Here is a 15,716-nt window from a genome sequence, read left to right as displayed (position 1 = left end):
TTCGGCCAATCACAACGCACTGGATAGCTGGCCAATCAGAGCACACCTCGCTTTTCAGACCGATGAGCTTTGTAAAAGTCGACGCGTTTCAGAAAGCGAGGCATAGAGGAGAAACAATAATGTACAGTATGTGGAAAATAATGTGTTTTTTTAACGTTAATCACATAAACACATTTCATTACACCAAATACACAAAATAATGTTCTTTTTAGCAGCATCATATGACCCCTTTAAAAGACCCTTTTCTCTTTCCAGATCCAGAACAATGTTAATTTTACATGTAAAATAGCATTTATGTACAAATGCATGAAAATGCTCAAGTATGTTAACTTCACATGGAAATTAAACAAAGTTACTATAATTCATCTTAAATGTCTCTGTATTCTTTCACAGTATTTAGATGCAATGATCTAGAATTATTTTAAAGGCAAATTCATAAGGCTGTTTAGTGTTTGTCTTTTCATTCAAGGTGTTTTGGCATTTTGTAATATATTTTCTGCTAAATGCAATGCAAGGAGCAATAAAAGCCGATATTTTTCGAGACCATGGACCAAATGGGAAAGTAGGAGCCACCAGCCAGTTGCAACAAAACCCTTTTTATGACTAAAGGTTTTTTTCTTTATTTTCCCCCTGCTCTGTTGCAAATGGGCACAGGCCCAAACCTGTTAGTCTGTTGCTCCTTGCCAACTGGAAATACACTGCTGTATCTTTGTCCTGTATAAGAAATGTAACCATTTATCAGGACCATATTTGTGTTTTTCAGTCATTATTTAATTACTCACCCTGTTTAGAATATTTGAGAAATGCAAGAAGAAACAAACAGTAAATATGTGTGTACATTAAATGAATATTCCGGGTTCAATACAGGCTTCACTGGCGGCACTTGGTGCATAACGTTGATTTCCACAAAAAAAAAAAGACTTTAAAAGCACTTACTATGGTAGTTAATGTAGTGGACAAGGGAACAACTATTAAATCTATACACAGCAAAGGCATTTGAAAGGTAGAAAACATACATTCACTGCGAATGAATGCATTTAACATTATTAAGTTTGGACTGAGATGAATTAAAGGCTCTGGAAATACACCACTTTAGACCAAACAGTTGTCCTGTAGGAGGCGCTGTGGGACATTATCAGTTTGTCCATTTGCACATACAGTATATCCATTATGCCACACTTTTACAAGGATCAATGGAGATGTTGTTTGTTCAGGCAGAGCTGGACTATAAGAGAGTCACAGCTGAAGTCTACAGAGGTCAGTTCCAGCACCGCTTTCCTTACTTCGTGTGAGTAAATTCAACATAAAACAAGACAATAACCCTAACAGTTCAGAGTTGAATTATGATTACAGTTGTGGTAGTTATTCAAAGGGCATTTGTTATGTCATGTAATGTATGTAAACTTCACTGGCATTATTTCATTTTAATCATGTCTTATTTTGAATGTTATCAAAAGAATATTTATCAAAGCGTTGCGAAGATATAAGCCACTTTAAAAGTCTGGCATCGCCCATTTTTACTAATTTACATCTCCTCTCAATGCAATGTCCAAACTTCATGAAACATGATACGCATAGACAACAGGTCATTCTGAGGATGCACACCAAATTACGTCACAATATGTCTCAATAGGGGGCGCTACAACTGAAAACCTCCCACAACTCTGCAACAGTTTGTTCAAATTTGGTGTGTATCTTCTTCAGGACAAGTGCTACCAAATTATGAAAAATCAGTTGTACAAATCAACAAAAATGACCACCAGTAGCAAAATTTCAGCAACGTTTGGCATGAGTTCAGGTTGATTGGGACACTTTTTTCCAGTCATTTCAAAAAGTGTCCCAATCAACCTGTATTCAGATGTAAGGAAGCCTACATGAGGCTGTGTACTAATAAGCTATTTTACATCTTAGCTAATAACTCTGGCATCGTGATAGCTACAAAAGAATGAATCTTTCCTCTGAATCAGTGCCCCAAATGACATTCACATGCTTATCCATTTCCACACAAATGTTTTCCACAACTTTTTTTTTTAACTTCTTTTTCAAACTCGTCTTAGGCCATTTGTCTGATTTGTGCAAAACTGGGTATGCACCATCTCAAGATACTCCAGACAATAAAAAATAATCAAAAGATTATTTTAATTACCCTGAATGCAACATGCAAGCTTCACAAAACTCTGTATTTAATAAATTTCTGATTGAATCTGTGGGGTTAACTACAGCAAATTAGCTCAAGGCTTCTATTTTTCTCAATGTAAATAAATGGCAGATTTTTATTTTATTTTTTAGGAACAACCATGGATTTTTGTAAGCCTTTTCATCAAAATTACAATATGACTTTTAAATAAAAATACATGTTATTTAAAAAGATACATGCAATATGAGCCATTGGTGCTTGGACCCTGATGTTTGCCGCTTTCGGCTATAATATACTTTTATTGTGGATTTTGTATACTTTCTGTGAAATACTAAGAGAGAGAGAGAGCGTGAATCTGACTCTACTGAGCTCTACTACAAAACTTCCACAAAGGAATATTTTATGCATTTATTGATAGGCCTACTACAAATAACAATTATGACAGTCTATAAAGTATAAACCTTTTACAAATTTGTTTACTTTTTACAAATAGATTGCTGTCACGTTGTCTCTCAAGCTATAATTGAGAGTTTTCCACATTAATGAAATGTCTAATCACGTTTTATTATTTATACAAACAAATACAAACACAAGAAATCTCTCTTCAAACATTTGAAAAACATTGGAGCATTTCTGCGTGTTTTCGTATGAATGTACCAACCAGCTAGTCTCAAATTGTCTTTACGCACATTACAAAAGAGCTTTTTGTCCCGAGACATACTCCATATTTTTAAAGAAACACTAGAAATCGTAAGATAAAAACATTACAAACATTTGAAATGACATCTGAATATCACATAGCCTATAATGCATTTCTATTCAAATCAATTTATAAAAACAGATGAAATCAAATAAAATACCTCAATCCATCAGGAGATGTAGCGATTCAAACACGAGAATTAAGCACGTGTATGACATGTTTGCCACTAAGCCTATGATGTTTGGCAGGTCAACTAGTTTAGGATTCCTTTATTAGGCTACAGATGCTCATTTGAATTCTATCCTGTACTGTTCTATTACCTCTGCCTTCTCTGCTCCATTCCATTGGGCAGAAATCCCGCGATAATGGGAACTGGCCATATGAGGGCAGCGACGCTCCATATTATGATGACTAAAGTCATGAAACACGCCACCAGGGTGGATTCGATGGGCTTGCGGTTGAGCCTCCAGCTCCGGTCCCCCTTCAGCTCGTCCAGAGCGAAGTCCACGCAGCAGAAGTGCACCGAGTCGCCCGTCTGCTGACCCTCTGACCTGCCCCGTCGGAATCTCCGGTACCGGGACAGACCGCATCCCACGCACAGTCTGAACTCCTGCTGGCCGCCCGTGACGCCCAGGTGCTCGATGTAGACCGGCGAGATCGCCCGGTTGAAGGCGGCGGAGAAGAACGCCTTGCCGTGGCTGTTCGTGGTGTACATGAGCACGTCGCACTGGAAGCCGAAGTTGCTGTCCCAGCGCGCCACGAGTTTGGTGGGGAGCCTCTCCACGCTCACGTTGCACTGCGAGGAGGCTTCGGGCTCCTCCACAGATCTCTTGGAGTAGCCCACATCCACCTCCAGGCTGGCCAGGAGTCTCCCGGAGGAGTTGATGGGCGGCAGCAGGAGGTCCTCGTCGCTCCAGCTGTGGGCGCAGCGGACGGGAGCGGTCAGAGCCAGCAGGAGCGCGAGGGAGATGCTCAGCATGGCAGAGCGCGCGGTTCCTCCAGGCTCATGGTGGTCTCGCACTCGCTCTTTATTCCGTTGCAGTTGCTGAGCACTCCGTCGTCTATCTGCTCCATCAGTTACGCGTGTGTCCTGTGCGCTTCCGTGGACGTGCTGCTGCTGCTGCCTCTGCGCGCACGGAGAGCGAAGTGACCACGCGCCACCGCTTCACTTCAGTGAGTGACTGTCTGTGATGCAGACTTGTGCTCCTTCACCTCACTGCTTCAGCTGCTAGCGTGATGAGATGTCCTCGTCGAAAGGGGTAGGAGTCTTCATAAGACAGTGTGATAATGTGGGCTCATGAAGACCATTTCACACACACACAGAAGATGTATTTTATACATTGGAGAGACTGGGGCAAGTTGTCACACGTGGAAGTTCCATATTTCAGTAACTATAAGGTCTGAAGTCCAAAAGTGTAGCAGTGGTTTGCACTTTGGTTTCCAACACTTGATTATTTTTAGTATTTATTATTATTATTTAAAATGCATGTCAACATCCTCTTATTTTTGTCATATCTTTTGGGTAAGAAGAGTACACGATTAAACTACACTGTCAAAATATGAACAATCTAAATGACAAGGGGCAAGTTGTCACACGTTCTGAATTTCTGTATAATAATTACTAGGAAATATTTTTCCGCAAATTATTTTTTATATGTTACATTTGTATCATGATTTGTTTTATTTTAGAATTTTTTTTGTTTGTTTTTTTTTTACGGTGAATTTAATTATATAGTATGACAAAGTACCCTTATTGGAGGGGTCACAAAAGGTCAATATGTTAAATGAATGGTTTCTATTCCTATTCTGCCTGGGCGCTAATGGCAGAAATGTTCAATCGTTTTTTGTAGTGCTCTATAGACTTTGAGGTATTTGCTAAGATAGCAAAAACTGTTTAAAGCACTATTTTTCTTTGTACTTTTGTAGTGTTTTCGACCGGCATTAATCTAAAAATATCAATGATGTATTTGGCAATTATGTGTATTCACATGTCATGTCTACAGGGATTCTCTCTGTAATATCATTTACTCTGTAATATCGTTTTATGGTTTTCATATCACATGAAAACAAAATGCCATGTTAGTAACATTATATCGTATCTATCAATTTTAAACAGTAGTGCTGCACTAGTTCTTATTCTTTTTGAGAATAAAATCAATAAAAAATGGTCTCATATGTTACACCTGCTTTAGAACGACTCACCTGTGTCCTGAGGGAACATCTAACCAAATATTAATATATTTATGGGCCTGTCATATGAGGCATAAAAATGAGCCCTTTGAAGTTCACAAGATGGGATTCATTTTAAAAGAATAGTTCACTCAAAAATGAAAATTTGCTGAAAATGTACTCACCCTCAGACTGTCCAAGATGTTGAAGAGTTTATTTCTTCATGGGAACAGATTTGGAGAAATGTAGCATTGCATCAGTGTCTCAGCAATGGATGCTCTGCAGTGAATGGGTGCCGTCAGAATGAGAGTCCAAACAGCTGATAAAAACATCACAATAATCCACAAGTAATCCACACCACTCCAGTCCATCAGTTAACGTTTTATGAAGTGAAAAGCTGCGTGTTTGTAAGAAACAAATCCATCAAGACATTTTTTAACTTCAAACCGTTGCTTCTGGACAAAATACTAATACTGATAAAAAGTTTTGCAGTGAAAAGTCACATCTGAATAAAGAAACAAAAATATGTATAGATCAAGCAGCATTTACAAGTCAATCATTAATAGATTAGAGTCATGTGGATTACTTGGTGGATTATTGTGATGTTTTTAGCAGCTGTTTGGACTCTCATTCTGACGGCACCCATTCACTGCAGAGGAAGTGATGCAATGCTACATTTCTCCAAAACATTTTTGGGTGAACTAGTCCTTTAATGCAATGAACTTTAGAATCAACATAAAAAATCATCAGGTACTAAATAATTTTTTTTGAATGATATGATACATTTATAAGAATATTACAACATCTTGTCCCTTCTAGATGATAAATATAATAGTCAATTGATTTTCTGAAGAATACATGTATCAAACATGTATGAATAGTTGTCTTTAGTCGATGTTTAAATGGCTTAATTAGTGCTTGAATACCACCTCCCGTTTGAAGTGAGAGCCAACTGATGTGTTGTACACATTACCTTCCATTTGCACCTGAAAGAGGAACGTCTGCCCTGCTCTGGATTTTAAAGCAGAACGGATTATTCATCCTCTCACCTCACCGTTCCTATTCCTTCATGCACACACGGTCCAAATTCCCAAATACTGGCCCCTGAAATAAAATATGCTCCACACAATATGGCAGTGAACAGAGGAAAAATGTAAATGACTTTCTTGTTCATTAATTATGCTATAAAAATGTAAATTGCTCCAGTGCCAAACATGCTAATGGGACCAAGATAAAAGCCTCCTTTGTCAAAGCAGAATGTATGAAAGATTCAGAATATTTCTTTTCTTTTTAAAATCAGGAAAAAGAGAGAGACGTATTTGAAGAACCCCATTTTTCACTTTCAAAACACACACACACACACACGCATTTACACCTGATTTACTGTAATTAGGTATTGGCTACCAATTGTTTTCCCCAGCCCGTTCAAGTTCCTGTGTAGATTAGGCTTTAGATGTTTCATTGATTCCAGTTCTTGCATTTCCTCATTGCCACTAAAGACAGATTGTTCCACTGTCCACTGAGTTCTGTCACTGTGTTGAGTCTGCTGTGACACAGATTTGAAAGAACTGTAATAAGAAACTTAATATGGAGTTACCCAAACCAAAGTTTATTACTTTAGGCCCCGATATACTCACGACCATGTTTACAGCAGCACTGCAGTTCACCACTTCTGTCAAGTAAAGTCATGTCACGCTTATTTATATAGCACTTTCTACAATAGATTGCTTTAAAGCAAGCAGCTTTATAGTGTTAAACATGACAGTAAAAAAAAAAAGTTTCAGTGTTGCTTTCAATCAGCTTTCAATCAATTACGACTATGAAGCAGCTCTCTAATGTGTTCATGTTTTTACTTGCGTCTGACCTTGACAGACTGAACTGAAGAAATGAACCAAAGAAGAACTCCCAAGTATAAATATAAACACAGGACTTAAACAGACTAAATTAATCAAAGAAATGAACAGCAGGTATGCAAATTAAACAATGAGTAACCAAGGAAACTAGCAGAAAACTAGGTCACAGAAGAAACATGCGCCAACCATCCGAAACGAAACCAAACACAGATGAACCCTAACATTATCGCCCCCTTAAGAAGGTGTGACCTCGCACCTTAACATCCACAAACTACACAAAGTCCAACAAAGGAGGATGGGAGGGGGATTAGATGGGGGACGCTGAGCAGGAACATGGGACAGGCAGGGCCATTGTGGAATCCGCATCATAAGATCCAGGACGCAGACCCAAGGTGGAGTCGAGAGAGGTGGTGACTAGGGCTGCATGATTAATTGAAATTAAATCGCAAAGGCGATAAATCGCAATTAGGCAGAAGCAGTGATTGTCATGCGTATTTTTCAGTGAAGCATGGTTCTGTGATCAGTAGTAAATCTCCATCTGACGGTCAGAGGGCACTCTCGTGCGGAAACTCCAAATACACCTCGCAGAAGAATCCCAGGAAATCCCTATAGCAGTTGCTGAATAAACAGAAGATTTAACTGCTTTCATTAATTCAACTTGACTAATAAACACACAACTACGACAATATATGGTTTATCTGAGTCCGTTTTATTATAATTTTCATTAGAATAAAGTATATAATAATGCAATGCTAATCGACATAGCCTTTATCACTGCTTAGAATAATATGAAATATGTTGCGTGCCTTATTCTGTGTAAGAAGCCACATCATCTCACAGAAGGATTTATTTCAAACACTCGACTGATGTTATGAAGTGAGTTTGGAGTAAAAACATGTAATTAAATGTGGTATTTTCATGTGCTTTCAGATGGAGCAGCATTTACTACACAGAGCCGTAGTTCACTAACAAGCTACGCAAACAGCTTTTATAATCGCAGAACGATTTCTTCGATTTCATAATTGCGTGATTAAATCGTCTGCGATTATGAACACGATTTTGCGTAGCTTGTCAGAGAACTATGGCTCTGTGTTGTAAATGCTGCTCCATCTGAAAGCACGTGCTAAAGATTTACTACTAATCACAGAACTGGCTTTACTGACAAGATGTGCATGACAATTGCATGTGATTAATTGTGCAGCCCTAGTGGTGACTTGAGAGGTGAAGTCTCTTGAGGATGATTGACGGAGACAGAGCCGATGGAGGTGCAGACCCAGGCGAAGCCGAGAAGACAGAGATCCAGGGTGAAACTGAAGGGCCAAGGCGGAGCCGCAGACTCGCAGGACCGAGGTGAAGACGGGGGCTTGGCAGGACGGGGCGATGCCAGTGGGACAGAGGACCATGTTGGAACTGGAGGGATGGAGGGACAAGGCACAGCCAGAGGAGTGGAAGACCGAGGTGGAGGCAGGTCAATGTCTGACCAAGGCAGAGCCGGAGGGACGAGGGAGCCCAGTGGAGTCAGAGGACTGACGTACTCCGTTGGAGCTGAGGAAGTGTGGAGCCAAGGAGAAGCTGAAGGGTCGGAAGGCCGAGGTGGAGTCCAGGACTTAAAGGACTGAGGTGGAGCTAAGGGATTGGGTGCCGTCAGAATGAGAGTCCAAACAGCTGATAAAAACATCACAATAATCCACAAGTAATCCACACCACTCCAGTCCATCAGTTAACGTTTTATGAAGTGAAAAGCTGCGTGTTTGTAAGAAACAAATCCATCAAGACATTTTTTAACTTCAAACCGTTGCTTCTGGACAAAATACTAATACTGATAAAAAGTTTTGCAGTGAAAAGTCACATCTGAATAAAGAAACAAAAATATGTATAGATCAAGCAGCATTTACAAGTCAATCATTAATAGATTAGAGTCATGTGGATTACTTGGTGGATTATTGTGATGTTTTTAGCAGCTGTTTGGACTCTCATTCTGACGGCACCCATTCACTGCAGAGGAAGTGATGCAATGCTACATTTCTCCAAAACATTTTTGGGTGAACTAGTCCTTTAATGCAATGAACTTTAGAATCAACATAAAAAATCATCAGGTACTAAATAATTTTTTTTGAATGATATGATACATTTATAAGAATATTACAACATCTTGTCCCTTCTAGATGATAAATATAATAGTCAATTGATTTTCTGAAGAATACATGTATCAAACATGTATGAATAGTTGTCTTTAGTCGATGTTTAAATGGCTTAATTAGTGCTTGAATACCACCTCCCGTTTGAAGTGAGAGCCAACTGATGTGTTGTACACATTACCTTCCATTTGCACCTGAAAGAGGAACGTCTGCCCTGCTCTGGATTTTAAAGCAGAACGGATTATTCATCCTCTCACCTCACCGTTCCTATTCCTTCATGCACACACGGTCCAAATTCCCAAATACTGGCCCCTGAAATAAAATATGCTCCACACAATATGGCAGTGAACAGAGGAAAAATGTAAATGACTTTCTTGTTCATTAATTATGCTATAAAAATGTAAATTGCTCCAGTGCCAAACATGCTAATGGGACCAAGATAAAAGCCTCCTTTGTCAAAGCAGAATGTATGAAAGATTCAGAATATTTCTTTTCTTTTTAAAATCAGGAAAAAGAGAGAGACGTATTTGAAGAACCCCATTTTTCACTTTCAAAACACACACACACACACACGCATTTACACCTGATTTACTGTAATTAGGTATTGGCTACCAATTGTTTTCCCCAGCCCGTTCAAGTTCCTGTGTAGATTAGGCTTTAGATGTTTCATTGATTCCAGTTCTTGCATTTCCTCATTGCCACTAAAGACAGATTGTTCCACTGTCCACTGAGTTCTGTCACTGTGTTGAGTCTGCTGTGACACAGATTTGAAAGAACTGTAATAAGAAACTTAATATGGAGTTACCCAAACCAAAGTTTATTACTTTAGGCCCCGATATACTCACGACCATGTTTACAGCAGCACTGCAGTTCACCACTTCTGTCAAGTAAAGTCATGTCACGCTTATTTATATAGCACTTTCTACAATAGATTGCTTTAAAGCAAGCAGCTTTATAGTGTTAAACATGACAGTAAAAAAAAAAAGTTTCAGTGTTGCTTTCAATCAGCTTTCAATCAATTACGACTATGAAGCAGCTCTCTAATGTGTTCATGTTTTTACTTGCGTCTGACCTTGACAGACTGAACTGAAGAAATGAACCAAAGAAGAACTCCCAAGTATAAATATAAACACAGGACTTAAACAGACTAAATTAATCAAAGAAATGAACAGCAGGTATGCAAATTAAACAATGAGTAACCAAGGAAACTAGCAGAAAACTAGGTCACAGAAGAAACATGCGCCAACCATCCGAAACGAAACCAAACACAGATGAACCCTAACATTATCGCCCCCTTAAGAAGGTGTGACCTCGCACCTTAACATCCACAAACTACACAAAGTCCAACAAAGGAGGATGGGAGGGGGATTAGATGGGGGACGCTGAGCAGGAACATGGGACAGGCAGGGCCATTGTGGAATCCGCATCATAAGATCCAGGACGCAGACCCAAGGTGGAGTCGAGAGAGGTGGTGACTAGGGCTGCATGATTAATTGAAATTAAATCGCAAAGGCGATAAATCGCAATTAGGCAGAAGCAGTGATTGTCATGCGTATTTTTCAGTGAAGCATGGTTCTGTGATCAGTAGTAAATCTCCATCTGACGGTCAGAGGGCACTCTCGTGCGGAAACTCCAAATACACCTCGCAGAAGAATCCCAGGAAATCCCTATAGCAGTTGCTGAATAAACAGAAGATTTAACTGCTTTCATTAATTCAACTTGACTAATAAACACACAACTACGACAATATATGGTTTATCTGAGTCCGTTTTATTATAATTTTCATTAGAATAAAGTATATAATAATGCAATGCTAATCGACATAGCCTTTATCACTGCTTAGAATAATATGAAATATGTTGCGTGCCTTATTCTGTGTAAGAAGCCACATCATCTCACAGAAGGATTTATTTCAAACACTCGACTGATGTTATGAAGTGAGTTTGGAGTAAAAACATGTAATTAAATGTGGTATTTTCATGTGCTTTCAGATGGAGCAGCATTTACTACACAGAGCCGTAGTTCACTAACAAGCTACGCAAACAGCTTTTATAATCGCAGAACGATTTCTTCGATTTCATAATTGCGTGATTAAATCGTCTGCGATTATGAACACGATTTTGCGTAGCTTGTCAGAGAACTATGGCTCTGTGTTGTAAATGCTGCTCCATCTGAAAGCACGTGCTAAAGATTTACTACTAATCACAGAACTGGCTTTACTGACAAGATGTGCATGACAATTGCATGTGATTAATTGTGCAGCCCTAGTGGTGACTTGAGAGGTGAAGTCTCTTGAGGATGATTGACGGAGACAGAGCCGATGGAGGTGCAGACCCAGGCGAAGCCGAGAAGACAGAGATCCAGGGTGAAACTGAAGGGCCAAGGCGGAGCCGCAGACTCGCAGGACCGAGGTGAAGACGGGGGCTTGGCAGGACGGGGCGATGCCAGTGGGACAGAGGACCATGTTGGAACTGGAGGGATGGAGGGACAAGGCACAGCCAGAGGAGTGGAAGACCGAGGTGGAGGCAGGTCAATGTCTGACCAAGGCAGAGCCGGAGGGACGAGGGAGCCCAGTGGAGTCAGAGGACTGACGTACTCCGTTGGAGCTGAGGAAGTGTGGAGCCAAGGAGAAGCTGAAGGGTCGGAAGGCCGAGGTGGAGTCCAGGACTTAAAGGACTGAGGTGGAGCTAAGGGATTGACACCCCAGGATGGAGCTGAAGACAGCAAATCCACACAGGAGGTAGGAGAGGGTGGATGGTTGGGAGCATCAAAGACAACACAGACTTGGTGCTGGGTGGGACACAGGAGATTCAGGGCTGGGCGAAACCAGCGGGGACAGGAGACACAGGAAAACATCCTCTTCCAAATAAATATTCTCAGAGACCAAACACAGCGTTACCTCAGGGCTTGGCTCCACTCCATGCCCTCAAACTCCACAAGCATGCCCACTGGAGCGCACAGTGTTGCCGGCTCACACACCTGGTCAGACTCTGTAGGAGGCTCATTCGTCTTCTCTGGCTCATTCATCATGGCAGGTTTAGGCTCTCCATTTGTGGTGAGCTCTGGTTTTGCATTCGCTGGGATGGTAGTAGCTGTGACTGGCACTCTGATTTCCTCCTCACTCTCGCAAATTGTGGAGGAGTACCCACTCCACATACTCTATTAAAGTCCCTAGTTTGTTTGTGTATGTTTTTTTTTACTCTCAAAGCCGTGATTCCCATTCACCTCCATTATAAGACTGACAGACTGCAACGGATTGTGTTAAAAATCTTTGTTTGTGTTCTACTGAATAAACAAAGTCACCTACATCTTGGATGCCCTGGGGGTAAGCAGATAAACATCAAATTTTCATTTTTGGGTGAACTATCCCTTTAAGACTAAAATGGCACTTTGAGAAGCTTGATAAATACGGGCCCTGGCCAGTGGCCACTACAGCTCAAACACCAGGAGTGCATCTCCCAGGACCTGGTGCTGCACGGTAATGGACATGAATGTGTTTGCAGCTCTGCTTGTCCACAGATCCATTGTACAGGCATAAAATGTTTTTTCTTTGAGATGCTCTGAAATTAGGTCTCTGGTTTGAGTGTATATTTTGGGGAGCTCTGTATACATTAAATAATTTCTTCTTGGTAACTGGTAACTGGGGTTGAATTGCGTAATTTGCTGATTTGCCGGAATCCATGTTTTTCTACAGTGTAAACGGGAACTTGATCCATGCATATAAATTCAGCAACTGGCCTGTCCAGTTTCCTTGCTTCATTTGAGTTTTTGTGATTTGTCGTTTTGCCAAGCTTCTGTTAAGGTTGGCTGTGCTAATGCTTGCTGACTTTGCCCCTGCATCTCCTGGTGGACATCCTCCTCTGGCTGATACTGGTAAAAAAAAAAAAAAAAGAGAGAGAGAGATTTTAGTTATCAAACATTGCATTGCGCTAGCGTCACTAACAAATAACTGGCTATCACAAACACTGCATGGAGCATAACATTAGCCCGGCAACAATGCTAGTTGCCTCAAACAAGATGATAACGTATAGGGCCTGTTTCAGGCTAAAGATCAGAAGTTTTACAGTTTGTATATGATGTTAATAAGACTTGAAACTCACTTTGAATTCTTTGAAAAGATTAGGGTGCCTGTCTTTTAGGTGCTTCCCCAAATTTGAGGTGTTACCTCCCTTGGTTTGTACTGCACGATAGCATCGTTTGCATACTGGCCTAATAGCATCAATAATAACTCTGTGGTCATCGGCCTTGAATGCAAAGTACTTCCATATTCTACTCTTAGCACCTTTCTTGCTTACGAGTCGGGGTGGAGCTTAACTCGTAGTTCTTCCGTGTGCTTGTAGGCGTTTTTCTTCTTTACACTTCTAGGCGTATGCGCTGCCCCCATCAGTTCCGGAAGAATCGCAGCCTCACTACAGTACCATCAGTACTTACGCTATTGTAGAAAAACAAGTACCGTCAGGATTTTAAAATGTTGCTTCCGACTTGGTACTTGAAGTATCGGTTCTCATGTCATCCTTGTTAAAAGGGTCAGTTCTTCTAGGTCACAGAGTTGGCACCCAGTATGTTTATTGGGTGAGGGGTCTGTGAACGTTTGTTAATCTAATGAATAATTGATTTGTTAAATCAAATGAAAAATTGTGTTTTTGATTGGTCCAAAAGTTACAACACGGATGCACACATCCTTAAATGCTTTGCTAGTGCTCGCCATAATGAGATAAATAGAGATCGCTCTTACCACAGAAATGCACGCTTCAAACAAAACAGTCAATGAAGATGAAGAAGAGAATGATGTGTGCTCCCGGCGCCTATTTATACTATAGTCGCACCGGTAGTGACGTCATGGCTGTCGCCGGCCAACAAGTTGGTGTTTTTTCAATGTATGCTTCAGACACGGGTCACGACGAGGCGTTCCCCATAGCGACCCCTAGAGGACGCAGTTCGAAGTTCCCATGAAAGGGAACACGTGCCAACCATCCAAAACCAAAACAAATGAACTCGTGCATTTGGTTGACAGAGAGTTCTGTTTTGTTGTGAAAGCACCACAGATTCACATTTACTTTTACACTTGGTCTTATTGTGCTTGATTTATTGGTGTGTGTTGCCTTTGTAATCTTTTATATTATCTTCTGGCTGACATCACAAATATATTCAATTTGCTGCATCATGTCATGTTGAATATTCACTTGGAAAATAAGTCACATTATGGAAATTGGTTGCCAACACAATTTCATGGTGACTTTAAAATGGGATATGAGAAATAATCTTAACACTGAAAAAAACGACACACCTGACCTTTACTGATAGTGTTGCCTGAATAAAATGGCTAGACTCTGGAAGCTGAGACAAGTAATACACAGCACAGGAGTCTTGGGACACATGATCATCCCCTTGTGTGCACCAGCTCTTTCCCACATCTTGGAGGCAGCCAAATGATCAGGACGCTAATTAGAAATATTAATTAATGAGAAGCAGGAAGGGGAAAGGGCAGAGAGATGAGACTGATGCGCACACAGGGGACTGAAGGAGCTGTCAGCATGATAATCCACAGGAACTGTGATGGAAAACATCAAAAACACGGATCACACAATCACAGGACAATCTCCTGTTGGGCGACTGCACTGAGGAGGGCCATGTTTTCATCATTCTTTCATATTTTGTTTTGGATTATACAAAAAATCTCAGGGCTTTGATAGAACATGATTTACATAGCCACCTTTTACTTTCCATATAGACTCAGGCTGCATTTCTGCTAGTAATGGTGCTGGTAGCTATTGACTTTTATAGTATTTTTTTTTTCATACTATGGACATCAATGGCTACCAGAAACTGTTTGGTTACCAACATTCTTCAAAACATCTTCTTTTGTGTTCAGCAGAAGAAAGAAACTCATATAGGTTTGAAATAACTTGAGGGTAAGTACATGACGACAGAATTTTCATCTTTGGGTCAACTAACCTTTTAAGTACATTTTTCAAGTATTCAGAGCTTGAATGCATTAGTGAATTTTAGTATTGATTATTGTAAAGGACCAGCATGCAGGTCATGATTGTCAGTTATTTGTGAACTAAATCTGCTTGTATTTGAATATATTTACAATAAGTTTAATATTTTGAAAGTGCATAGTAAGTTTTGATAATATATTAGAAAGTTTGCTTATTTGCAGATTCATAGGTGAATTCAGGTTGATTTTTTCCCCAGTCATTTCCATGCCAAAAAAGTGTCCCAGTTTACTTGATTTGTGTACTTCAAACATGTTAAGCTAGAGTAGAAAGATAAGGACATATAGGAAAGTGCACATATAGAAGTGAAAAACAATTTAATAATTAGCTTTTAGAGTGAAAATTCAGTATAATGAAAATGCAAATGGCTGCTTTTAGAACAAAACATGTGTTAACTGGGCTAAAAAAAAAACATTTGGGGTTTTGGGACTACGATGAAATGTAGCAAGAAGCCTTCTGATGCATGATGTCTCCAAGCTCTATTTTCTGAGCTCCCCGAAAGTGTGGCATGTTTTGTGAACCATGTGTGAGTGCAGCATTTTATCAGGCTTCATGTATGATTTAGGGGTTAAGGATCTTCATCCTTGCTTATTTTTCAAAATATCGTCCGTTTCTGTACAAATGGTACAAATTCATACGAAATCACCACCTCGTAAAACTCGTGTTTTCTCATGAGATGGGGTTGCAGAGGATGCTAATGGTCACTACAAACATACAGCT

General features: G+C 40.2%; 1 protein-coding gene across 1 annotated transcript; it reads right to left on the bottom strand.

The window, feature by feature from the left end:
* Window positions 1-2,699: 2,699 nt before the first annotated feature.
* Window positions 2,700-4,075, bottom strand: LOC107688971 (transmembrane protein 158-like). The gene has a single exon (XM_016486823.1). It carries the CDS (start codon window positions 3,814-3,816, stop codon window positions 3,154-3,156), a length of 663 nt encoding a protein of 220 aa, XP_016342309.1. The 5' UTR covers window positions 3,817-4,075; the 3' UTR covers window positions 2,700-3,153.
* Window positions 4,076-15,716: the final 11,641 nt, after the last annotated feature.

Source organism: Sinocyclocheilus anshuiensis, unplaced genomic scaffold, assembly GCF_001515605.1.
Source record: "Sinocyclocheilus anshuiensis isolate Anshui unplaced genomic scaffold, SAMN03320099.WGS_v1.1 scaffold181, whole genome shotgun sequence".
NCBI lineage: Eukaryota > Metazoa > Chordata > Actinopteri > Cypriniformes > Cyprinidae > Sinocyclocheilus > Sinocyclocheilus anshuiensis.
Note: the sequence above shows the minus strand (reverse complement) of the source record. Positions and strands in the feature narration are given on the sequence as shown.

Coding starts and splice junctions, on each gene's coding strand:
- LOC107688971 (XM_016486823.1), bottom strand. CDS start 3,816: ATGCTGAGCATCTCCCTCGCGCTCCTGCTGGCTCTGACCGCTCCCGTC.